This window comes from Heptranchias perlo, chromosome 2 (genome assembly GCF_035084215.1).
Source record: "Heptranchias perlo isolate sHepPer1 chromosome 2, sHepPer1.hap1, whole genome shotgun sequence".
NCBI lineage: Eukaryota > Metazoa > Chordata > Chondrichthyes > Hexanchiformes > Hexanchidae > Heptranchias > Heptranchias perlo.
In genome coordinates this window covers 69357364-69384544 of record NC_090326.1, presented here as the reverse complement: position 1 = coordinate 69384544, position 27181 = coordinate 69357364, and the positions used below count along the sequence as shown (strand labels likewise).

Genomic DNA, 27181 nt, shown 5'->3' with positions numbered 1-27181 from the left:
GAAGGGAGTTGCTGAGGGTGCAGTGTGTACTTCCCAGTGGCAGATGTGGGACAAATGCAGTGCTCAGCAACTCCCTTCTTATTCCCTCTGCCCATTTTGCTTTCTCCCCTACCCCCGGCTACTCCCTTTGTCACTATCCCCTTGAACTGCAAATATGATTTTTTTTTGTGAATGGTTATCAACTTTTAAAAAAAAACTCATAGTCTAAGGCATTGAGGTAATGTACAGAGTTAGCATATTTGCCCCTTCACCCCTACAGCCTAGGTTGAAATCCACTTTAGCCTAATGGGATAAAACAGTTGTACGGTTCCAACATAAAATGTATTTGGAGCCGTCTTGAGTTAGATCTTAGTGGGTGTGTACCACAACACAAAATACTCTGCAATTCACCATAAGTTATTGAACTCGCTCAACGATATCTGGTTTAAGAAGTGGAAAACTCCAATTGGTGAGTAGAAGGTGCTCTGGGGTTGGGATAAAGGTTAAGCTAGAGTAGAAGGAGATTAGCGATGCATCTGGCTGTGCGTTCTTTGCACAAGGAGTGCTTGATTGGATGATGAAATTAGGGCAGGGGTGAAGGGTAAGGAAGGAGAAGTGTTTCATTCCACAGCACTAACATCCTTCGACCTGATGCATAAAAACACAGCTAAAATCGTCATTTAAAAATAACTGCCTTTATCTAAATGTATTTTTCATCGTGCAGCACAGGAATTATTTTTTGAAGACCAGCTGCTGGTTGATTTTACAATCCTGCTGGATCCAATAAAAATGCAATTATTGACCATATGGTACGGTTGATCTTCCCCCACTGACTTCTGCAGGCTCTGAGATTTGCTGGGCCTATAAAGGCTCTTTTATTCATTGCACTTTTTTCCCGGCAATGTATCAAACCTACTATCTGCTCATTCCTGTTCATTGTCTTTTGTGTTTGTTTTGAAGAAAAACTGGTTCTTTTGCCTTGTAGATGCAATTTAAATTAGTTTTGCACTCTTTTCTTCCCACTGCCCCCACAGTCACTTTTCCCAGAATCTATGCTATTTTCATTTTTATTCATGATTTAATGATGATTGTGTATGCTTTTATAGATACTCCCAGAGACTGCCCCTGTATTGCTATGGCTTCAAGGTGGCCCTGGAGGCTCATCAATGTTTGGGCTTTTTGTTGAACATGGGCCATATGTTGTTACTAAAAATCTTACATGTAAGTATATCTTTGATCTTATAAGGTGGATATGTTGACTGCATAGCCCAAATTCTAACTGTTATTCTTCCTTTGAAATATGTTTTTTTTTCAAGAATGCTTTGAAGAGGCCATTCAATGATTTAAAAAATAAATCATATGTTGGGACTTTTCAATTTATTCTGAAATATTATTTCCTGTTATAATTTGCTATGCTACGCTGGAATATTTATAGGTCACTAACTGATAGTGAATTATTACATACTTTTTCACTTTGTGGTTCGGAAGGGGAATATCTATAATTCTTTTTTGCAAGAGTTCTTGTTTCCTGCTTATACTCTGCTCCTGCTCAAAAGCACAATGCACCAAGATAAAATGATCATTTATTTTATTTGATGTTATATGTGTGAAGAATTGACTCTTTCTTCCTTTCCCCAACACCCATTCCCCACCTACCAAGACTACTGTTGTGAAAATAACAATTATGGCTGAGCTGTAAACGGATGTTGGGTTTTGTTGGTGTTGTGAGATAGCAATGTTTCTCTAGTAACTTATGTACACTATTTCACATTCTTCCACGTTCATTAACTTATTCATGTAAGAGTATAGAACTTCTTTGTATGTGTGAATAGCGTCATACAGACTGCAAAACGCATCCAGCAACTAGCAACCAATACTCTAAATGTGTGGTGCAGATTCTTGTTGCTGATTGGGAACTTCAGATTGCAGAATTCCATTGGAGCTGCTAGTACTAGCCATATTTATGCTTCTATATGAAAATCTTTCATTGCATTTGAACATTCTCACAAAGCAGTCTCCAAAACATGTTCTTTTTTTCCAGTGCATTGAAATTAGTGAGCTGCTCGCTCTTCTCTTGGTGACTATTTCCTTCATGAGATTAGATAGGCCAGACATCACCAGGGGCATGGACCATGTATAAGCACATATCACTCGGTGCATAAGTGGGTTCCCATCTTCGGTTCAAGTCATAAGTCCACAGAAAATCTGGCCAAACCTTAACATACAACGTAAAGAACAAACGATTCTGTTAGCTTTGAGAAGCCATCGTCAAGGAAGACCAATCTTGCATGTTTTAGATTCTGTAGCTTTTACTTGCTAATTTAACATTTTCTTTTTATATAAATGCTCAAATCTAGTGGAGGCACGAAAGGTACCATGGACATCAAAATATTCAATGCTGTATATCGACAATCCCGTAAGTTTCCTTACTGTTATGTGATCTTATTTACTTAAATTATTTAGTGGCAGGGTCTAGAACTACTTGAGTTGTACATTATGGGAGTGAAATTTTATCAAGAGCTGCCTAAAACAAAGTACGGCTGAAAGACAAATCATGTTCTGACTCTACTTGGCGTTTTCTTGATTGATGAGGAATCCCTTTTCCCAATTTCCTGTATCCACTCAGTATCCACGATTATCTTAATTAAAATTCTGAAAACATCATGGGGGGAAGCTATAGTTTACATTACTAGTATGGTGCCTCAAACTATAAATATTACAATAATGTAAGAAATACCAGGAAATTTGATGCATTAGTGACATTCAATGCCCCTAAAAATTACAATTCTATAAAGGTGCAACTGATGCCAGATTTTACAGTACACCTTAAAATCAGCAAGTTATGGGGGGGGGAGGGGGTAAAAAAAAATTGTATGCATGTTAATGAGCTTAGCAGCAACGGTTTCATCCTTGCAGCGTGAAAATATGTTTATATGTAGTCATGTCAAGTTTCCAGAAACTTAAATTTAGTCTTCACAACTTAAATATATATTAGTTAGAATTGTATCTGCTTTTAATTTCTGACAAGTCTTGCTAATGAAATTTTGAAGAATTTTGAGATGAACCATCTTTTTTTTGCACTGGGCTTCCTTTGCATCAGCATGGCTGAGATTAGAAACTCTGGGAAGTGGAGGATTGTTCTCTGCAGAGCAAAAAGAGTGAAAACCACCACTTAGACATGAGAGATAATAAAGCACCTGCTGTTCTTATAATGGTCCTGACTAATTAAGTCGAAATAACAAATGAAAACTTGTACCACACCTGTAGTAAATATGAAATATTCTGTAGCAGGCATTTGAACATAGAATTTCTTGCTGGTGATTGGGAACTACACATCTGAAACAACACATGAATTGTGCAGTTGCCAATATCTTGTGGATATAATCAGTGGCTTTCCATCAAGTATCCCTTTATGTTTTTTTTAATTAAAGAAGAAATGGCTCCTTCTTTTCAAAGCCAAATTACATGCCTTTAATGTAACAGTAAATCAGAAGGGGTAGCAGCAATTGAATCAAAAGTGAAATTAGACGTAAGTGCTGATATAATCTTTTCGCAATAACTTACTGGTTTAATACATGCTTGCTACTGAACGAAGTTTCACTTTTTCTCCCCCTTCCTCCTCCTGTGTAAGGGTGTCCGTGTCAAGATGCTGTGACAAAACATATTGCTGTTGATTTGCAGTACTTTTCCATCTATTTATATAAAAATGTTGTCCATCGCATTGCGAAGTGACACTTTGTTCAGTTGCTGTTTCATATGTAAAATCTTGAAAACAAAGAGAAAAAAGGCAGTTGTTTGCTGCTGTGTTTTTCTAACCTTGAGATAACCTGAAAAGGTTGTTGAGGTAATCATAAAAATTGCAGCATTGCAGAGAACCATTTGTTCCATTGTGCTGGTGCCAGTTCCAGCTCTTCGATTGCAGTTATCTGCTCTAATCCCATTTCCCTGCTCTTCCCCCATTTCTTTTGTATTCTTTTTCAAATGACTAGGGAAAAAATAGGGCCCATTAGGGACAAAAATGGCAATCTGTGTGTGGAGCCGGCAGATGTAGGAGGGGTTCTAAATGAATTTTTTGCATCTGTTTTCACTATGGAGAAGGACGATGTAGACATAGAAATACGGCAGGGGGACTGTGATATACTCGAACATATTAACATCGAGCGGGAGGAGGTATTGGCGGTTTTAGCAGGCCTAAAAATGGATAAATCCCCAGGCCCGGACGAAATGTATCCCAGGCTACTGTGTGAGGCAAAGGAGGAGATTGCGGGGGCTCTAACACATATATTCAGAACCTCTCTGGCCACAGGGGATGTGCCAGAGGACTGGAGAACCGCTAATGTAGTACCATTATTCAAGAAGGGGAGTAGGGAAAAACCAGGGAACTACAGGCCAGTGAGCCTAACATCAGTGGTAGGAAAATTATTGGAAAAAATTCTGAAGGACAAAATTAGTCTCCACTTGGAGAAGCAGGGATTAATCAGGGATAGTCAACATGGCTTTGTCAAGGGAAGATCATGTCTGACTAATTTGATTGAATTTTTTGAGGGGGTGACTAGGCGTGTGGATGAGGGTAACGCAGTGGATGTGGTATACATGGATTTCAGTAAGGCCTTCGATAAAGTCCCCCACAGGAGACTGGTCAAGAAGGTACGAGCCCATGGAATCCAGGGTGCCTTGGCACTTTGGATACAAAACTGGCTTAGTGGCAGAAGGCAGAGGGTGATGGTCGAAGGTTGTTTTTGTGACTGGAAGCCTGTGGCCAGTGGGGTACCACAGGGATCGGTGCTGGGTCCCTTGCTGTTTGTGTTCTACATTAATGACTTGGATATGAATGTAAAAGGTATGATCAGTAAGTTCGCTGATGATACAAAAATTGGTAGGGTGGTAAATAGCGAGGAGGATAGCCTCAGTCTGCAGGACGATATAGATGGGTTGGTCAGATGGGCGGAACAGTGGCAAATGGAATTTAACCCGGAAAAGTGCGAGGTGATGCACTTTGGAGGGACTAACAAGGCAAGGGAATACACAATGAATGGGAGGACCCTAGGCAAGACAGAGGGTCAGAGGGATCTTGGTGTGCAAGTTCACAGATCCCTGAAGGCGGCGGAACAGGTAGATAAGGTGGTAAAGAAGGCATATGGGATACTTGCCTTTATTAGCCGAGGCATAGAATATAAGAGCAAGGAGGTTATGATGGAGCTGTATAAAACACTGGTTAGGCCACAGCTGGAGTACTGTGTGCAGTTCTGGTCGCCACACTACAGGAAGGATGTGATCGCTTTGGAGAGGGTGCACAGGAGATTCACCAGGATGTTACCAGGGCTGGAGCGCTTCAGCTATGAAGAGAGACTGGGAAGATTGGGTTTCCTTGGAGCAGAGGAGGCTGAGGGGGGACATGATTGAGGTGTACAAAATTATGAGGGGCACAGATAGGATGGATACTAAGGAGCTTTTTCCCTTCGTTGAGGGTTCTATAACAAGGGGACATAGATTCAAGGTAAAAGGCGGGAGGTTTAGAGGGGATTTGAGAAAGAACTTTTTCACCCAGAGGGTGGTTGGAGTCTGGAACTCACTGCCTGAAAGGGTTGTGGAGGCAGGAACCCTCACAACATTCAAGAAGCATTTGGATGAGCACTTGAAATGCCATAGCATACAAGGCTACGGACCAAATGCTGGAATATGGGATTAGAGTAGACAGGGCTTGATGGCCGGCGCGGACACGATGGGCCGAAGGGCCTCTATCCGTGCTGTATAACTCTATGACTAAATTCTTATCCAATTTTATAGACTCTCTCAATAACCACTTTTGGGAAAGCATTCTGCATTCCAATAATTCTCTGTGAAAAAAAATTCTTCTAACCTCCCCCTTCATTCATGTGGTAACCTGAAGTCTATACTTCCTTGTTACTGATTCACCAATCAACGGAAATAGTATTTCACTATTTACCCTCTTAAAAACCTTTCACAATTTTAAAACCCTCTATTTGATCTCCCCTAACCGATAGCAGCATAGAAATTTACAGTACAGAAGGAGGCTTTTCAGACAATCATGTCTGTACCAGCTCTATGCTAGAGCAATTTAAAGCTAACCCTACTGCCCTACTATTCCCCCTTGGCCCTGTATCTTTCTCTGCTTCAATTATTTATCTAATTTTTCTTAAAAGATGCAATAATATCTGTCTCAACCAATCCCTATGGCAATAACCCTCTGTGCAAAGGACTTTCTCTTAACCTCGTTCCTTGGTCACAGTTTCAAGTTTTAGCTTTTTTTAATAACTATGTAATTCTAGTAAATCTTTTACATGAATCTAACAGCCTCCTCATAATGGGGTCCCCACGATGGTTCAGCTGTAGCCTAACCAATGTCTTGTGCCATTTCAGCTTTATTTCCTTCCTTTGGTATTCAATTGTTTGTTTATAAAACTTAGGGGTGAAATTGGTCTTTGGCAGTAGTGCAAAACCAGCAATAACGAATCGGCAAACAGTAGTGCAAAACCTGCGATAGTTAATCGGCAGGCAGTAGTGCAAAAATGGCGATAGTTAATCGGCAGGCAGTAGTGCAAAACCGGCAATAGTTAATCGGCAGGCAGTAGTGTAAAACCGGCGCTAGTTAATCGGCAGGCAGTAGTGTAAAAACGGCGATAGTTAATCGGCAGGCCGTAGTGTAAAACCAGCGATAGTTAATCGGCAGGCAGTAGTGCAAAACCGGTGATAGTTAATCGGCAGGCAGTAGTGCAAAAACTGTGATAGTTAATCGGCAGGCAGTAGTGCAAAAACTGTGATAGTTAATCGGCAGGCAGTAGTGTAAAAACGGCGATATTTAATCGGCAGGCAGTAGTGTAAAAACGGCGATAGTTAATCAGCAGGCAGTAGTGTAAAAACGGCGATAGTTAATCGGCAGGCAGTAGTGTAAAAACGGCGATAGTTAATCGGCAGGCAGTAGTGCAAAAATGACTTCAATTGGAAAGGAAATCGGGCGAGGTATGAAACGGGCTGCTGATTCGCTGTCGCTGGTTTTGCCCTATCACCGAAGATCAATATCATCCCCCCACCCCCCCCCTGAGTTTCCTTTACTACCTGCCCCCCCTGAGTTTCCTTTACTACCTGCCCCCCCTGAGTTTCCTTTACTACCTGCCCCCCTGAGTTTCCTTTACTACCTGCCCCCCCCCCTGAGTTTCCTTTACTACCTGCCCCCCTGAGTTTCCTTTACTACCTGCCCCCCCTGAGTTTCCTTTACTACCTGCCCCCCCCCTGAGTTTCCTTTACTACCTGCCCCCCTGAGTTTCCTTTACTACCTGCCCCCCTGAGTTTCCTTTACTACCTGCTCCCCCCACCTGAGTTTCCTTTACTACCTGCCCCCCCTGAGTTTCCTTTACTACCTGCCCCCCCTGAGTTTCCTTTACTACCTGCCCCCCCCCTGAGTTTCCTTTACTACCTGCCCCCCTGAGTTTCCTTTACTACCTGCTCCCCCCACCTGAGTTTCCTTTACTACCTGCCCCCCCACCTGAATTTCCTTTACAATCTGCCCCCTCCCACCTGAGTTTCGTTTACAATCTGCCCCCTCCCACCTGAGTTTCCTTTACTACCTGCTCCCTCCCTTTTTTAAAGATCTGTTTATCTCTAGATCTCCTTGCTCCTCTCTGTTAAGAGTCTTGCATTTAGGCTCTGCCATTCAATAAGATCATGGCTGATCTCCGACCTCAACATCACTTTCCCGCCCGATCCCCACATCCCTGGATTTCCCTAGAGGCCAAAAATCTATCAATCTCAGCCTTGAATATACTCAACGACAGAGCATCCACAGCCCTCTGGGGTAGAGAATTCCAAAGACTCACAACCCTCTGAGTGAATAAATTTTTCCTCATCTCAGTCCTAAATGGCCGACCTCTTATTTTGAGACTATGCCCCCTAGTTGTAGACTCTTCAGCCAGGGGAAACAGCCCCTCTCAGCATTTACCCTGTCAAGCCCGCTAAGAATTTCACACGTTTCAATGAGATCTCCTCACATTCTTCTAAACTCCAGAGAACATAGGCCCATTCTACTCAATTTCTCCTCATAAGACAACCCTCTCGTCCCAGGAATCAATCTAGTGAATCTTTGTTGTACCCCCTCTAAGGCAAGTATATCCTTCCTTAGATAAGGAGCCAAAACTGTACACAGTACTCCAGGTATGGTGTCACCAGAGCCCTCCTTACTCTTATATTCCAACCCCCTTGCAATAAAGGTTAACGTACCATTTGCCTTCCTAATTGTTTGCTGTACCTGCACGTTCACTTTCTGTGATTCGTGTACAACGACAGCCAAATCCCTCTGAATACCAACATTTCTTAGTCTCTCACCTTTTAAAAAATATTCTGCTTTTCTATTCTACCTACCAAAGTGGATAATTTCACATTTCCCCACTTTATACTCCATCTGCCACCTTCTCGCCCACTCACTTAACCTGTCTATATCCCTTTGCAGCCTCTTTGTGTCCTCCTCACAGTTTACTTTCCCACCTAGCTTTGTATCATCAGCAAACTTGGATACATTACACTCGGTCCCCTCATCTAAGTCATTGATATGAGGCCCAAGCACTGATCCTTGTGGCACCCCACAGGTTACAACCTGCCAACCCGAAAATGACCGTTTATTCCTACTCCCTGTTTTCTGTCCGTTAACCAATCCTCAATCCATGCTAATTTATTACCAGCAATCCCACAAGCCCCAATCTTGTGTAACAATCTTATGTGTGGCACCTTGTCGAATGCCTTTTGAAAATCCAAATATACTACGTCCATTGGTTCCCCCTTACGTACCCTGCTACTTACACCCTCAAAAAAACTCGAATAGATTTGTCAAACACGATTTCCCTTTCATAAAACCATGTTGACTCTTGCCTCACAGGGATTACCTGAGCACTCCCCTGAAAGGGGCTGGCCAGGTTAGCAGTTGAACATTAGAGTATTGCACCAGTCCCTCAGACTACCTGTGACAATGCCAGTGGGGATGACTTGGTATCATCCAATATTGAGTGAGCTTAATAAAAATATTAATCCAACTCACTTAAAGGATGTACTGTTTAAGGTAAATAGCCTTTGATCCTGACCTCACAACAATAGAGTTCTTAACCCTTGGTTGTTGGTTGACTGCTGAATTGTTCTTCTGTTTTCCCTAACACTTCCTGCTTTGTCCCCCGTCTGCATGCAGCAAGACCTGGCAACATCCAGGCTTGGGCTGATAAGTGGCAAGTAACATTCACGCCGCACAAGTGCCAGGCAATGACCATCTCCAACAAGAGAGAGTCTAACCACCTCCCCTTGACATTCAAGGCATTACCATCGCCGAATCCCCCACCATCAACATCCTGAGGGTCACCATTGACCAGAAACTAAACTGGACCAGCCACATAAATACAGTGGCTACAAGAGCAGGTCAGAGGCTGGGTATTCTGTGGCGGGTATCTCACCTCCTGACTCCCCAAAGCCTTTCCAGCATTTACAAGGCACAAGTCAGGAGTGTGATAGAATACTCTCCACTTGCCTGGATGAGTGCAGCTCCAACAACACTCAAGAAGCACGACACCATCCAGGACAAAGCAGCCCGCTTGATTGGCACCCCATCCACCACCTTAAACATTCACTCCCTCCACCACCGACACACAGTGGCTGCAGTGTGTACCATCTACAAGATGCACTACAACAACTCGCCAAGGCTTCTTCGACAGCACCTCCCAAACCCATGACCTCTACCACCTAGAAGGACAAGGGCAGCAGGCGCATGAGAACAACACCACCTGCACGTTCCCCTCCAAGTCACACACCATCCCAACTTGGAAATATAACGCCGTTCATTCATCGTCGCTGGGTCAAAATCCTGGAACTCCCTACCTAACAGCACTGTGGGAGAACCTTCACCACACGGACTGTAACAGTTCAAGAAGGCAGCTCACCACCACCTTCTCAAGGGCAATTAGGGATGGGCAATAAATGCTGGCCTTATCAGCGACCCCCCCCTCCGTTTCCAGTGACATGGAGGTTTGGTATTTGTACTTTGTGTTAATTGTAAAACACTGTTCATTTCTATCAAAATTACAAAATGGGATGTCCCCCATTTAGTACAGGATTTTCTTTAATATAAACTGTAAAAATACAGGCGTTTGTTAAAGTGCTGCACGGTAGGCTTATCATCAAGATAGCGGCCCATGGAATAAAGGGGGCAGTAGCAACATGAATACAGAATTGGCTAAGGGACAGGCGACAGAGAGCAGTGGTTGTTTTTCGGACTGGAGGGAGGTGTACAATGGTGTTCCCCAGGGGTCAGTGCTGGGACCACTGCTTTTCTTGATATATATTAATGACTTGGACTTGGATGTACAGGGCACAATTTCCAAATTTGCAGATGAAACAAAACTTGGCAGGTTAGTAAACGGTGAGGAGGATAGTGATAGACTTCAAGAGGATATAGACAGGCTGGTGGCATGGGCGGACACATGGCAGATGAAATTTAACGCAGAAAAATGTGAAGTGATACATTTCGGTAGGAAGAACGAGGCGAGGCAATATAAACTAGAGGGCACAACTCCTAAAAGGGTACAGAAACAGAGAGATCTGGGAGTATATGTGCACAAATCGTTAAAGGTGGCAGGGCAAGTTGAGAAAGTGGTTAAATAAGCATACCAAATCCTGGGCTTTATAAATAGAGGCATAGAGTACAAAAGTATGGAAGTTATGATAAACCTTTATAAAACACTGGTTCAGCCACAACTGGAGTATTGTGGCCAGTTCTGGGTATCGCACTTTAGGAAAGATATGAAGGCCTTAGAGAGGGTGCAGAAGAAATTTACTGGAATGATTCCAGTGATGAGGGACTTCAATTACGTGGATAGACTGGAGAAGCTGGGATTGTTCTCCTTGGAACAGAGACGGTTGTGAGGAGATTTGATAGAGATATTCAAAATCATGAAGGGTCTAGACAGAGTAGATAGAGGGAAACTGTTCCCATTGGCGGAACGGTCAAGATCCAGAGGACATAGATTTAAGGTGATTGGCAAAAGAGCCAAAGGTGACATGAGGAAAAACATTTTTACACAGTGAGTTGTTAGGATCTGGAATGCACTGCCTGAGGGGGTGGTGGAGGCAGATTCAATCATGGCCTTCAAAAGGGAACTGGATAAGTACTTGAAAGGAAACAATTTTCAGGGCCACGGGGATAGGGCGGGGGAGTTGACGAGCTGGCTTGCTCCTCCATAGAGCCAGCGTGGACGCGATGGGCCGAATGGCCTCCTTCGGTGTTGTAACCTTGCTGTTGTTAGTACAGACTCATGCTAGCTCTGTACGGGAAAAGGAGGTGGAAATCTGGATTCATGAGTTCATGATCCCCATACAAAATAGAATGTGCTAAACACTACACAGCTGTTAGAATTGTCACAGGGTTGATTAAAAACACAATTTATCCCCATTTTTGGCCCTCAGCATTTGTAATTTGCCCATGGTAGTGGTAATGAAACCATGGAAATCAAATTCCGATTTATCTTTTCTGTAATGAATCTGATATAGAGAGCGTTCTACAATAATTCTAATTCCCTCACTACAGTAATTCTAATTCCCTCAGCACACTTGTGTGTCAGTGCAAGTGGGGTGACATTGTTCTTCACTTGGACTGGTCATTATACCGACTGCTTAAAAAATGTTCTCTGACTTCACTTGTGTTTCAGAGCAACATTCCACAAGCACACGTGGAACACGTATGAAATGTGTGCTTAGTGGAGGAAGCCAGGGCACCAGATGTGCGTGTATAATCTAGCTGCCAACATATTTGGGTCTACCAATGCGCCATCTACTTGCTCAAAGGGACAACTACACCATTTAAATTAAGAACTCTAATGTACATCTCACACATTTTGGATTCTGAGACATTATTAGATCAGAGCTCACACAATATTACTGTACTACCAGACTGGCTGCTTTGGTGGGCTTCAGTAGAGGTAATGCAGCTGATATGGAGTTAGATTCAGCTATGATTATTGTACCATATTTATTCTGCAATGGTAAAATTTGGTGTGAAATTACAGTACAGTGAATCATGTTGAATGACATATTGTGCCGGTGCAGGGATTCCTCTCTGCAACTATAAATTGCACTGCGATTGGTCTGCAGGAGCAATGTGCCTGAAGAATCTTGCATGTCGCTGGTTCGTGGTAACCACATAACAAGGAATGACACCAAATCCCAAAGTAACATCATGGAGCAGCTGAGTCCTCTTTGGCTACAAAAAAGACCCTTCAAAAATGTGTTACCAAGATCATAATTAGAATATAAATTGGGAAGGGAAGCTTCAACATTTCTTACTTATTGTAAAATTAGATGCATATGTGTAGTACAGGCAAGCAAGCAATAAAATAGCAGGAAATAAATACACTAGTTGATCTCCTGTGGCATTGCACACAGGAAGTCACGACCAATTAGCAAAACTTACAGCAATTTGGGAAGCAGAGAAGTAGTGTGGGTTGGAGCATAGGAGTTTCTCTGCGGAACAGGCTGAGGAGTGGGGACATGCGAAGCTGAGGTGCTACAGTTCCATCAAAGGTGAAGATTGCAACTAAAATGTGATAAGTTTACATAAGCAGTTTCCATTATAAATGTGTGCATGGAATTTATAATGGGAAAAATTGACTACAGGATGTAGGCATAGACATTTTGGGCTAGAAATTCGGCCGCCTAGCACCCGTTGTTTTGGCGCTACGCGACCTCCAGAAGTGCCAAGATGCATCTTGGATGCGCATGCACGTTTCCAGTGTGACGTGCGCCAGGTACCATCTTGGTATAGGTATTAGTGCATGCACAAATACCAAACGCCGGCAGCACATAGAGTAGGGAGAAAATGCGTACAATCAGTATGCAACGCTGATTTAAAGTGATAGACACCATTTTGGATCTTAATGCTCATCTCAACGCACAGTCTTAACCACGCACACCTAAACTTGTCTTAGAGTGCCTGGAGACCTCCAGCGTGGCATATGGTCATGGGTGCAGTGACGGTTCTCCCAATGACCCGAAGCACTGAGTCCTCCAAGGGGGTGAGGACGTGTAAGTGTGCACTCCACCCTCGGGTCTCTCCTGCTGCCAGAAGTTATGCGCCTCCTCCTCCTGCAAGACAGAGTGCAGCATGTCAGGGAGTATTCTGCAAGGTGTCTGGGTGATGTGCCTGTCATGGTTTAATAGCTGCCCGTGTGTGAGAGCTGTGAGTGGTGGTTGTGTGGCCTGCAAGTGTGGTACTATGTGTGGGTGAGATGCAGCATGCCGAGTGCAGCATTGTGTATGGATGGGCAGTGTTTGTTGGTGGGTGAGTGATGGGGAGTGTGATGCATGGAGCAGTGGTGCCATTTGACACTTCCATTCACTCACCTTGACCACGCGTGTCAAATCATTGAACTTCTTTGGACACTGCACCCACATGCGTGGTGCATTGCTCCTGGCATTGACTTCTTGGGCCTCAGCCTCCCACTGCCTGCAGAGCTGCAGTCTGGAGGGTTTCCTGCCACCCTGCGGGTACATGTTGGCCCTCCTTTCGTCCACCCCCTCCACCAGGGCCTCCCATCCTTCCAGCCATCTTTCCCTCTTCCGAGTGGACTGTGCATGTCTCATTTAAAAGGTGCACCTGCACCTTTAAGAGGTTCAGGCAGCCGATGACGTGCATTGAGCACACCCCATTTCGCGCTGCTGAGAGGCTGCACAGAGCTATCATGATAAGTAACAGGTAGCTCGAAATTCACGTGCTGCCTGCTACTTACCACGCGTAGGGACCATCAGGCCCGGGTTAATAGCAGATTGCGCTACCTACGCCAATAATAGGCCTTATCGAATTTTCCCCCCAAGATGTTAGATGTTTTTTTTTTATTCGTTCATGGGTTGTGGCCGTCGCTAGCAAGGCCGGCATTTATTGCCCATCCCTAATTGCCCTTGAGAAGGTGGTGGTGAGCCGCCTTCTTGAACCGCTGCAGTCCGTGTGGTGAAGATTCTCCCACAATGCTGTTAGGAAGGGAGTTCCAGGATTTTGACCCAGTGACGATGAAGGAACGGCGATATATTTCCAAGTTGGGATGGTGTGTGACTTGGAGGGGAACGTGCAGGTGGTGTTGTTCCCATGTACCTGCTGCTCTTGTCCTTCCAGGTGGTAGAGGTCGCGGGTTTGGGAGGCGCTGTCGAAGAAGCCTTGGCAAGTTGCTGCAGTGCATCCTGTGGATGGTACACACTGCAGCCATAGTGCGCCGGTGGTGAAGGGAGTGAATGTTTAGGGTGGTGGATGGGGTGCCAATCAAGCGGGCTGCTTTGTCCTGGATGGTGTCGAGCTTCTTGAGTGTTGTTGGAGCTGCATTCATCCAGGCAAGTGGAGAGTATTCCATCACACTCCTGACTTGTGCCTTGTAGATGGTGGAAAGGCTTTGGGGAGTTAGGAGGTGAGTCACTTGCCGCAGAATACCCAGCCTCTGACCTGCTCTTGTAGCCACTGTATTTATATGGCTGGTCCAGTTAAGTTTCTGGTCAATGGTGACCCCCAGGATGTTCATGGCGGGGGATTCGGCGATGGTAATGCCGTTGAATGTCAAGGGGAGGTGGTTAGACTCTCTCTTGTTGGAGATGGTCATTGCCTGGCACTTGTCTGGCGTGAATGTTACTTGCCACTTATCAGCCTGGATGTTGTCCAGGTCTTGCTGCATGCGGGCTCGGACTGCTTCATTATTTGAGGGGTTGCGAATGGAACTGAACACTGTGCAATCATCAGCGAACATCCCCATTTCTGACCTTATGATGGAGGGAAGGTCATTGATGAAGCAGCTGAAGATGGTTTGGCCTAGGACACTGCCCTGAGGAACTCCTGCAGCAATGTCCTGGGGCTGAGATGATTGGCCTCCAACAACCACTACCATCTTCCTTTGTGTTAGGTATGACTCAGAGTTTCCCCCCTGATTACCATTGACTTCAATTCAACTGGGGCTCCTTGGTGCCACACTCGGTCAAATGCTGCCTTGATGTCAAGGGCAGTCACTCTCACCTCACCTCTGGAATTCAGCTCTTTTGTCCATGTTTGGACCAAGGCTGTAATGAGGTCTGGAGCTGAGTGGTCCTGGCGGAACCCAAACTGAGCATTGATGAGCAGGTTATTGGTGAGTAAGTGCTGCTTGAGAGCACTGTCGACGACACCTTCCATCACTTTGCTGATGATTGAGAGTAGATTGATGGGCCGGTAATTGGCCGGATTGGATTTCTCCTGCTTTTTTTGACAGGGCATACCTGGGCAATTTTCCACATTGTCAGGTAGATGCCAGTGTTGTAGCTGTACTGGAACAGCTTGGCTAGAGGTGCAGCTAGTTCTGGAGCACAAGTCTTCAGCACTACAGCCGGGATGTTGTCGGGGCCCATAGCCTTTGCTGTGTCCAGTGCACTCAGCCGTTTCTTGATCTCACGTGGAGTGAATCGAATTGGCTGTAGACTGGCTTCTGTGATGATGGGGATATCGAGAGGAGGCCGAGATGGATCATCCACTTGGCACTTCTGGCTGAAGATGGTTGCAAACGCTTCAGCCTTGTCTTTTGCACTCATGTGCTGGACTCTGCCATCATTGAGGATGGCGATGTTTGCAGAGCCTCCTCCTCCCGTTAGTTGTTTAATTGTCTACCACCATCCACGACTGGATGTGGCAGGACCTAAAAAAAAGTTTAAAATGCTTTAAAAAAAATCCATGAGTAAAGGCAATTGGCGATTATCTTGTAAAAAGATGAGGGCTTGAGAATAAATTTTCGTCAAGTGAAGTGGAGTATGTGGTATCATTTTATTTCAATATAAGCCATGTAGAGTTAACATTTCATTATTCTCTGAAACTAGGTTGGCACTGGCTTCAGCTTTACTGACCAGGATGAAGGCTATGCACGAAATGAAGATGATGTGGGAAGGGACCTGTACAGGTCAGCCTTTTTGTATATAGTACTATTTCTTTGCATATTTAAAATATAAATAAATAGAAATTTATTTTCCTGTTCCTTAAATAAGTGCCCTCAATTTATGTTGCTGCCACAATCTGCATCATTATATACTATTCCTGTTGTCACGAGAAAGAACTAAGTCTCTTCACAATTAGATCAGTGTTTATTTCAGCCTATACCCTTGAGTACTTTTTCACTTTTTGAGTTAATTCTTTCTACCATCCAAAATTCTTGCTATTTGTAGACCTAGATCCAAAATCTGTAGCAAATATAAGATGGCCTTTCCTGTAATTGTGGTCTGAAAAAGTTAATTTTACTTGTGCAAAATTACTAGTGTCCAAGAAAGCCTCCAACTTCACCAGCTCACTTGATCTGGATGATCAGTGCAAAGACTTATGAAGCAATTTGCCTCTTTCCTTCCCGTTTTTGACAAGTCCTCCTCATCCTCTAAGCCCAGATTTGTTTCTTTAACTGTGCCGAAGTTGATACTTGGTGAACAAACTTGAAGAAGAAATTGATTCTCCAAGGTCCCCTCGCTTCAGTCGAGTTTGATATCTGTATAGAGTTTGATAGAATGAGGCCTTTGTGAAACTCAGACTTCAGGAACTAATATTAATTAAATCTTCAGAAAATCTGTCATAAAAGGGGGACATGCTCTTTAGGTTGTGGACTTTGGTTTGTACTGTTCTACCTCTCCATCCCCCTCCCCAGCCAAAGTTAGGTTCACAGCACTTGTGTTATTGTCGGACTTCTGCAAACCAAGTACTTGGAACATTGCACGTGAACGTTCTCTTTAAAAAGAATGGGTAAAATACAACCTTTCTTTTTTTAGCCATAGTGAAAAAGAGATGAGGTTGGTTATATTATGGGTTGGATCGGAAGCTTCTACTAATCCCCTTTAAGGCTGTGATTTTACGCATGCTGGCCGAATGTTAGCAAGGATTTAAATAACTTAAATTAGTTACAATTGTTAGAGACGACTTAAATAATTTATGATAAATGCACTCTGTTAACTGGCAACTGTTTTCAAACCTGTGGTGAAGTCACATTGCTCTTCCACCAGTACAGACAGGGCTGTGTCTGTTTACAGCTATATCCTTCCAAAAAGAATGAGAGATTTGTTGGATGAAAGGTCCAGCTGCAGGCTTAGTAAAAATGGAGCATTTAAAATGACCTTGTTTTTTGCAGTGCCCTTATCCAGTTCTTTCAGATATTCTATGAATATCAGAAGAATGATTTCTATGCCACAGGAGAGGTGGGTAATTTAATTTTGTATTTTTGTACTCAACAAACCTTCAACTTTTTTTTGACTCTTTTCTTAAAAAAGAGCCTGCGATATTTATTGGTTATATAAATGAAATTCAAAAGAATTATTTCAAAAGATACGAATATATATTTTATGAACACCATATTGACATATATTTTCTTTTCCCATCAACCCTCCCATTCCAAGATGTGCTGGTATACAAGACTTACATTTCTGATGGCGCTGTGTTTGTAATTTCAGTGTGTAACCTAGAACATGTGAGGAGGAAAAGGTCTGTTAATTAAGGATGACATGAGTATAATAGAGAGAAATGACCTTAGTTCTAAAGACCAAAATCAGTTTGGGTAGAGATAAGAAATAGTAAAGGCAAGAAGTCACTTGTGGGAGTAGTTTATAGGCCCCCTAACAGTAACCACACTGTAGGACAGGGTATATCGGAAGAAATAATGGGGGCTTGTGAAAAAGGAACAGCGATAATCATGGGTGATTTTAATCTACATGTAAGAATGGAACAATCTGATTGGCAAAGGTAGCCTGCAAGGTGAGTTCATAGAGTGCTTTCGGGACAGTTTCTTAGAGCATCACGTTCTGGAGCCAACCAGAGAGCAGGCTATTCTAGATCTGGTAATGTGTAATTAATTAATGACCTCATTGTAAAGGAGCGTCCAGGTAGCAGTGATCACAATATGATTGAATTTTGAATTCAGTTTGAAAGAGTGAAGAGTATGTCTTAAATAAGGGCAATTATGAGGGCATGAAGACAAAGCTGGCTAAAGTGAACTGGAAATTAGGTTAAGGGCTAGGTCATTAGAGATGCAGTGGCAGACATTTAATGAGATATTTCATAACAATCAGCAAAGATACATTCCAGTGAGAAAGAAAGACTCTAGGGGAAGGATGTACCATCCGTGGCTAACCAAGGAAGTTTAAAGATAGTATCAAATTAGTGGCAGGTCAGAAGATTGGACAGAATATAAAAAACAGCAAAGAATGACTAAAAGAATAATGAGGGAGAAATTAGAGTACGAGAGAAAGCTAGCTAGGAATATAAAAACAGATAGTAAGAGTTTCTACAGGTATTTAAAAAGGAAAAGAGTAAATAAAGTGAGCGTTGGTCCTCTAGAGAGTGAGTCTGGGGAATTAATAATGGAGACTAAGGAAATGGCGGATGAATTGAACAGATATTTTGAGTCTGCCTTCACTGTAGAGGATACAAACAACATGCCAGAAATAATTGTGAATCAAGAGGTGAAAGGGAGGGAGGAACTTAAAACATTTACAATCACCAGGGAAAGGGTTCTGAAAAAATTATTAGAACTAAAAGCTGACAAGTTCCCAGGTCCTGACAGACTTCATCCTAGGGTCTTAAAGGAAATGGCTGCAGAGATAGTAGATGCATTGGTATTAATTTTCCAAAATTCCTTAGATTCTGGAAGGGTCCCATCAGATTGGAAAATAGCGAATGTAACTCCTCTATTCAAGTAAGGAGGGAGACAGAAAGCAGGAAACTAAAGGCCAGTTAGCTTAACATATGGAAAATGCTAGAATATTATTAAGGAGGCTATAGCAGGGCATTTAGAAAATCTCAATACAATCAGGCAGAGTCAACACGGCTTTGTGAAAGGAAAATCTTGTTTGACTAATTTATTAGAGTTCTATGAGGAAGTAACAAGCAACATGGATAAAGGGGACCCTGTGAATGTGGTGTACTTGGATTTCCAGAAGGCATTTGACAAGGTGCCACATCAAAGGCTACTACACAAAATAAGAGCTCATGGTGTAGGGGGTAACATATTAGCATGGATAAAGGATTAGTTAACTAACAGGAAACAGAGAGTAGGCATAAATGGGTCATTTTCAGGTTGGCAAGATGTAACGAGTGGAGCGCCACAGGGATCAGTGCTTGGGCCTCAACTATTTACAATCTATATCAATGACTTGGATGAAGGGACCGAATGTATGGTTGCTAAATTTGCTGATGATACAAAGTTAGGTAGGGAAGTAAGTTGTGAAGAGGACATAAGGGGCTCTATTTTAGCACCCGCGATCGGGTGCGTTCCTGGCGGGGGGGGGCTACGAAAATCAGGGATTCCCGAGGCGGGTCGGGAGCCCGGCTGCAACCCGCCCACTTCCGGGTTTTCCACTGACGCGCTGACATGCGCGCGCAGCCCCGGCATGTGGGACTCCTGCCGGCAATTAAAGCCGGCGGGGTGCCACTTAAGGTATTTATTTTGGTATTTCAGGTCATTTACAGACCTGATTAACGTGATACTTTGGGAGGGTTGGGATTTTACAAAGAACTGGGACTGTTTCCCGTACTGGGGGAAACACTCCCAGTTGAAATGGACGTGCTGCAGCCATCAGCCTGTGGCAGCTGCAAAGGTCCATTTGACAGGTTGGGGGGGGGAGACCCTCACTCATTGCAGGAGGCCTCTCTGTCACTTTGGACAAAGTTTGGCCTCCACCACCCTCCCCCTAACAATAAAATTCACAAACTTGCACACTTACCCCGGGGTCCAGAGACATGTACCTACCTTGCGGACCCCCTCAGATGTACATCTTCCAGATGGGGGCCGCCGTAGCTGCAGTCATGACCTCCTCGGAGGACAAACAGCATCACCAGCCTCGCCGGCCACGGTGTCTACCTCTGACATGTGGAGCTCCATAACACAGTGCTGTGACACATCCACCTGCACAGCAGGAGGGAGGGCAACCGCAGAAAGAGATGCATTGCAGAGGGCACTACCCTCGCCACAGGGTCCACAGACCGAGGCTCAGCTTCCTGGACCTCTCTGAGCAGCAGTGCACACAGAGGCTCAGAGTCACTCGACATGTAGTCATGGATTTCTGCAGCCTCCTTCATGCCGAGCTGCTCCCGACTGGCCCGAGCACCATCTTCTTACCTCTCGCTGTCAAAGTCACCACTGCCCTCAACAATTTCTCCTCTGCATCCTTCCAGGTTGCCACCGGGGACATCATCGACATCTCTCAGTCGTCTGCACAAAAGAGCCCTGCAAATACACCTACACCCATTCTGCAGTGACACAATGGGTGGCATCAGGTGTGGGTCTTCATAGTGATCCTCAGGAAAGGGCATTATTGCACAAACCAGACAAGATTCGCAAAGACATGACAGTAATGGTGCCAATATAATATGTAATGTGAGTTGCTCAGAAATTAAATACAAGTAAAAACCATGACAAACCCTCAAACACCCTTGTGCATCCCCTTCATGCTCAAGACACGTTTGCCTTACGCTTCCTACTGCACATATGTGATGCATGCCCTGTGGCTGCAGCACAGGTAGTGGCAGGTTGAGTGAGGCTGACTGTGAAAGAGATGCATGAGAGGGTGAGTATGAGATAGAGCCATGAGATTGTATGAGGATTGGGTTGAGTGGTAGTGGTGGGATGAGTACTGGCGAGCTGAGTAAGTGGAGGTAAGATGAGGATGAGGTTTGAGTGGGTGTGAGGGGTGATGTGACAGAGTAGTGTTGTCAGTGCAGAAGGAGATGTGGGGTGGGGGCGGTGATGTGGCAGATGGAGTGTAGGGGAATGAGTAAGTGTACTCACTTTGGCTGACCTACTTAGGTCATTGCAGCACCTCCTGCACTGTATGCAGGTGGGCGATATGTTGGTGGTGCAGGTGACCTCCTCTGCCACCTCGAGCCAGGCCTTCTTGGTGGCAGAGGCAAGCCACTTCCTCCCGCCTGCCGGGGGGAAGATCTCTGTCCTCCCCCTCCTCCTCACCCCATCCAATGATACCTGGAGTATGGCATCATTAAACCTGGGAGCAGCCTTCCCCCTGGGCTGCTCCATGCTGTAATCTTTCCTATTTCTTGCAGCATCAGTCAGTGGAGGACTGCCCCTTTAAATAGAGCTCCTCCAGCTGACAGACCTTATTGCGCATGCGCAGTCCGCCCGACGCGCAGCTTAGCAGCGGGGAACCCGGAACAAAAGGTAAGTGGATCCAATCAGCCTGCGATTGCGCGTGGGGCAGACTGATTTCACCGGGCGCGTTACCCACGCGCCCAATCGCCGCGATCCCGCCGCCATGGTAATATTGGGCCCAAGGAGTCTGCAAAGGGATATAGATAGGTTAAGTGAGTGGGCAAAGTCTTGGCAGATGGAGTATAATGTGGAAAAATGTGAACTTGTCCACTTTGGCAGGAGGAATAGAAAAGCAGTATATTATTTAAATGGAGAGAGATTGCAGTACTCTGAGGTACAGAGGGATCTGGGTGTTCTAGTACATGAATCACAAAAAGTTAGTATGCAGGTATAGCAAATGATTAGGAAGGCAAATGGAATGTTGTCATTTATTGCAAGGGGAATGGAATATAAAAGTAGAGATGTTTTGCTACAGTTGTACAGGGCATTGGTGAGACCACATCTAGAATACTGTGTGCGGTTTTGGTCTCCTTATTTAAGAAAGGACATAATTACTTTAGAGGCGGTTCAGAGAAGGTCCACTCGACTGTTTCCTGGGATGAGGGGGTTATCTTATGAGGAAAGGTTGGACAAGTTGGGCCTGTATACATTGGAGTTTAGAAGAATGAGAGATGTTCTTTTTGAAACATATAAGATCCTGAGGGGACTTGAAGGGGTAGATGCTGAGAGAATGTTTCCCCTTGTGGGAGAGACTAGAACTAGGGGCCACAGTTTAAAAATAAGGGGTCTCCCATTTAAGACAGAGATGAGGAGAAATTTTTTCTCTGAGGGTCGTGAGTCTGTGGAACTCTCTTCCCCAGAGAGCGGTGGAGGCAGGGTCATTGAATATTTTTAAGGCTGAGTTAGATAGTTTCCTGATTAACAAGGGAGTCAAAGGTTATAGTAGGTAGATGGGAAAGTAGGGTTGAGATCACAATCAGATCAGCCATGATCTTATCAAATGGCAGAGCAGGCTCGAGGGGCCGAATGGCCTACTCCTGCTCTTAATTCGTATGTTCGTATCTGTGTTCATGATGCTTGTTAAGAAATTGGCCTACCATGTTTGTGCGAAATTCTTAAAACTGTTAAACATCATAACCAGTGTCTATACGAAGTCATTATTACTTTTCAGAGCAACTTGAATGAAAACCTTATTTACAAGATCTGTTGTGACTTGACAGTGCTATTACTGCCAGCTTGTATTTTGTTGTATTTCTTTTCTGGTGTCCATATGGCTCAGTTAGTAGCACTCTTACCTCCAACTCAGACAATTGTAATTTCAAGTCCTTCTCTAATTTAAACGGATGGAAAATCAGCAGGTTGTATTGCAGGCATGCAATCCTCCACACCTGACTTTCTCTCCACACTCCATCCTGGCAATTATCGACACAAGAGGGGAAAATTTGCCGTTGACCTCATAATCTAAGGTGAATCTTCAGTGCAATACTGCATGGTTAAAGCGTTGTCTTTCAGATGAAATGTCAAGCCAGCTGGATGTAGAAGATCCCATGGTACCATTCCATGAAGAGCAGGGAGTTCTCCTTTATGCCCTGGCCAACATTCCAACCCTCAGCCAACACCACCGAAAACAAATTAACTGGTCATTCATCTCATTTTTTGTTTGTGGGCTGCCACATCTGCTTAAATAACAGTCACTGTACTGGAAATCATTTCATTGAAGTACTTTAGGAAGTCCTGAGGAACGTGATAAGGCACTGTAAAAATACAAGTTTTTCTTTATCCTTCTGTTCCCCCATCTAACATTTAATGTTTGATTAAGCACTGCATGTTGGTATGGATTTTTTTTGTAACAGCATTTTATCTCCCCTCTGAGCATTGAGTTTAGCAACAAGTTCCAATTAGAAAATGCAGGTTAAGCAAACCTGTTTCATAATATTTTATGTTTATGCATGTAATGTACATCCGTAGTTATGTTGGGATGTAACCGGACATCGGGCTGGCGGTGGGCGTAGTGATCCAGTTTTTAATATCGGAAGAATGATTTCTATGCTACAGGAGCGGTGGGCAATCTAATTTGGTATTTTTGTACTCAACAAATCTTTGCCTCCTTTTCTTAAAAAAAAAAGGCTGCAATATTTATTGGCTGCATAAATGAAATTCAAAAGAAATATTTCAAATGATACGAACATATATTTTGTGAGCTTAGTGGATAATCTCTATCGCAGTTTTAAGAATTTCACATAAACATGGTAGGCCAATTTCTGAACCATTCTTAACAAGCATCTTGAACACACGTGTCCTTCTCACAATTGCCCAGGTCTGCCCCATGTCATTGGCGAGACGCCCGAACCATTTTTATGTTTGGGCCTCATTTTAATTTGATAGGTGAGCTGACTGCAAGTTTCTAGCGCGGCAGGCAGCTTGCCAAAATGGAGGGAATCCAACAGCTCGATCGCGGAACCGAGCTAAAATGTTCACTTTAAGCGCGGGGGGTGGTGGGGGCGGGTAGGCAATAGTTGGGGGTGGCCGAGGAAGGATCAGCAGCTGGCGTGACTATTTACCTGCAGCGTTTTCGGAGCACCTCCAGCAGTCCCTTTTTAAGGACCGCTGGCTAGGCTGCTCTACATACCGTTTTACTGGACAGGGCTTGTGCAGCATGTGCTCTGCCCAATGAAAGCCCAAAATTGCAGCAGGGTCCGATGTACATCATTGAATCCCGATTTGCATATATTAAGTAGGCTCCCTCATGTTTTGGCCAGGAGCATGGCTCACCTCTGTCCCAGCCTGCTTCAAAATCATGGTGGGAGGAGTGGGGGCAGGGCAGTAAGTTCCGTGCCATGATTTTTGTCGTGATATTGCCCTGTTCCCACTGGAGAAGGTGAAAATCAGCCACTGTGTCTTTTCTCTCCCCTATCTTCCTCTGTTGGTTACCCATGAAATCATAGGAGCAGAATAACTACTTTTTTAAAAAAAAAATTAAAATTTTCTCTTTTCCACTCTGTGCTCCCTTCCAGTTACTGGTGGCTGGATTGGAAATCCTCTCAGTGGATAATTTGATAAGTTTTGCCACTGGATAATTAGTCTCACTAATATATTTTAAATACAAGATGCCCCGTGGCTTCACAGTTAAATACATAATATGGTGTGGTGCTGAGCCATGCTGGCCAGCAAAGTCTTAGGTTTGATCCCTGTTTTTGGTGCGTTACCTGATAGCTCGATATTGTGGGATTGCTATATTTGACCTTAGTATACCTTGGCTCGAGAGGGTTACATTAGCCAGGATTGCTGGTCCAGTTAGCTGTTTAGTGATGTCAAGTTCACTGCTGTCGACATCAGCTAAGGACAGGATTGGACTGTTTAGGTGAGATATCAGTGAGCCACTGATACCTACGAAGCTGTGCCGTATCACGAGGAATGATATTTAAAAGAGGAGGGGGAGAATTATTCCCATACAAGGATTGGGTTTTTAACACGTATGCCTATCAATATTTTATTAAAAATCTTACGATGGGCACACAATTTTTCTGCATAAACCTTGCTTTCTGTTGTTATGATTTTTGATCACCTTTTTCTGTCAACATTTAACATTGCAATCTGACATGTCAGCATTTCCCATACAATTTTGATATGCCAAATATCACAATGTAGTTGCAGGCTCTGTGGAGTGAGTTTCTATCTCTATCAATGCCATAGGCAATTTATTAATATATAATTGTGCTCTGGTTATTGAATGCTATACTTTTGTTTTTGCAGATCTATGGCAGCATTTTTGCATTTCTTGTCTTTGACAAGAGTTTTAAAAGCTACTGAAGAATTTTATATTAGTAATGTTAATTTGCATTGAATCTATTTTCTCTTTCTTTTAAAAGCATTAAATTCATTACAGGAATATAGAGAATTAGTAACATTGGTGAACATGAATGGAATAAATGTGTTTTACTGAAATTCTTATACGTGTATCTTTCAATACGTGAATGTCTTCAGTCCTATGCTGGAAAGTATGTGCCTGCAATTGGTTACTATATCCATACCCACAACCCTACTGCCAAAGTAAAGATCAACTTCAAGGGAATGGCCATTGGAGATGGACTGAGTGATCCCGAAGTAGTAAGTGCTTTGTTATAAATTAAGCAGAATACTTGAGTTGTAATTTAGTTTTATCATGATAAAAGGAAGTCAGTTCTCAGACAACTTCCTCATAACTTCAAGACGCTAATTTTTACCATATGTTCATCTAGCCAGTAACTACTAGATTGCTTTAAATTATACCTTGCTGACCATGCTGATTGCAGCCTTTGACTTTGAAAAATCACTCTTGTACTTATTGAAATTGAATTTTTGTAAAGGGACAAAGTTACTCCTTTGTTATATGTCTGTTGCACAGATGTTAGGTGGTTATGCGGAGTTCATGTACCAGATTGGGATCGTCGATGAGAAACAAAAGCAGTACGTCCAGCAACAGGCAGACATAGGAGTGCGTTACATCCAGCAGAAGAAATGGGTGGAAGCCTTTGAAGTATGTACCAGAGGCTTGGTCTTGGCCTTAAAATTAGAAACATCTGAGTAGTGTGAGGGTCAGTGGAGAGCATGATGGGAGGTCAGAAGTTTGTTGCTTGATGGCATGTTGTTCAGTTTAAAAGCAATCAATGTTGTGACATTCTAATGAGCTCTCTCTCTCTCCAAACCTTTTCAAAATGTAATATGATCTATGTTTCTCAAGAAGAATAATTCTGAATTGTATGTTAGTGTACAAAGTGGAATCCTTTTGTACTCACCCAAACTTGTCACTAAATCAGTACGTAGTAATAATGGTTACAAAAAAGGTTTGGGCTCTCAATATCTTAGTGAGTTAGTAACAATAGAAAAGTGTAAGGAAAAGGACTTAATATTGTAACCCAATGCTGTGAATCAAAAATTCACATGCCTGATTAAATGTTGCCTTGTTTTTGCTGAAGTAGGATTAATTTTAGTGACATCCTGTTCTGTTGATTGGCCACCTTTGCTTTTCTAGTTCTTTGTGGTATTTATTGCTACAAATGTGATAATAATTGATAGTCATCCCTGCAAAATCAGATTGAGCTCTTGAGCCGAATGGCCTACTCCTGCTCCTATTTTCTATGTTTCTATTATCTCCGCTCTTATATTTTACTCACTTCAGTCATTTCTTTTTACTGTAGTGACACAACTCCATGTTTGAATATGTTCCAACTTATTCTACAAATGTCTTTTTTTATACTCTCGCAACAACTCCATAATTTTTTAATACCCGTGTTTCGTGCTCTCACAATAACTCCATGTTTCAATTAGTTATGAACAGTTTCTTCCACAACTACCTCTGGTAACATCATTTTTCACAGGAATATATGAGCATTGTCCCTTCCCTAATGTTATTTCTGTCCCAGTTTTCTCCTATCTCTCCTAAAGGCAGTGATGCATTCTGCGATACAGTTTCAAGGATGTCTGCTGTTTTTCACTACCCCATCATGTTGTCAATCTTCACTTGTGGTCCTAGGTGGCAAATAACATTAGGCTGCGGGAAGCATTGCAGCCAAACCTAATTTTATCTCACCTGATTTTTACATGCACCCTTTTCAGAAGGAGTAACTGGATGGTGATCTGGAGCAAGACGATTGCGAATGTTTTGTTCTCACGCTAGCCCAGGGACTCTGGTGCCAATTATAGCACTCCTACCACCAGCTTCCCTGAGAAGGTCTAAGTCAGACAGACCAAGGATACTGATCCTGAAAACTTCCTGCTCTGTACATCTCAGTACTGTCACGTGCACATTTAGCTACAACTGGTATATTTATATTCATCCAACGTACAAATGAAATATAGAATCATGGAAAGGTTACAGCACGGAAGGAGGCCATTCGGCCCATCGAGTCCATGCCGGCTCTATGCAAGAGCAATCCAGCTAGTCCCACTCCCCCGCCCTTTCCCCGTAGCCCTGCAATTTTTTTCCTTTCAAGTACTTATCCAGTTCCCTTTTGAAGGCTATGATTGAATCTGTCTCCACCACCTCCTCTGGCAGTGCATTCCAGATCCCAACCACTCGCTATGTTTAAAAAAAAGTTTTTCCT

General features: G+C 43.5%; 1 protein-coding gene across 1 annotated transcript in view; it reads left to right on the top strand.

The window, feature by feature from the left end:
• cpvl (carboxypeptidase vitellogenic like) overlaps positions 1–27181 on the top strand; it is an 88510-nt gene that overhangs the window by 14920 nt on the left and 46409 nt on the right. Inside the window, exons 4-9 of the mRNA XM_068002540.1 lie at positions 1086–1200; positions 2337–2395; positions 15844–15923; positions 17130–17196; positions 25083–25205; positions 25483–25614. Of these exons, the coding sequence (XP_067858641.1) occupies positions 1086–1200; positions 2337–2395; positions 15844–15923; positions 17130–17196; positions 25083–25205; positions 25483–25614 (576 nt within the window). The remainder of the gene's footprint in view (positions 1–1085; positions 1201–2336; positions 2396–15843; positions 15924–17129; positions 17197–25082; positions 25206–25482; positions 25615–27181) is intronic.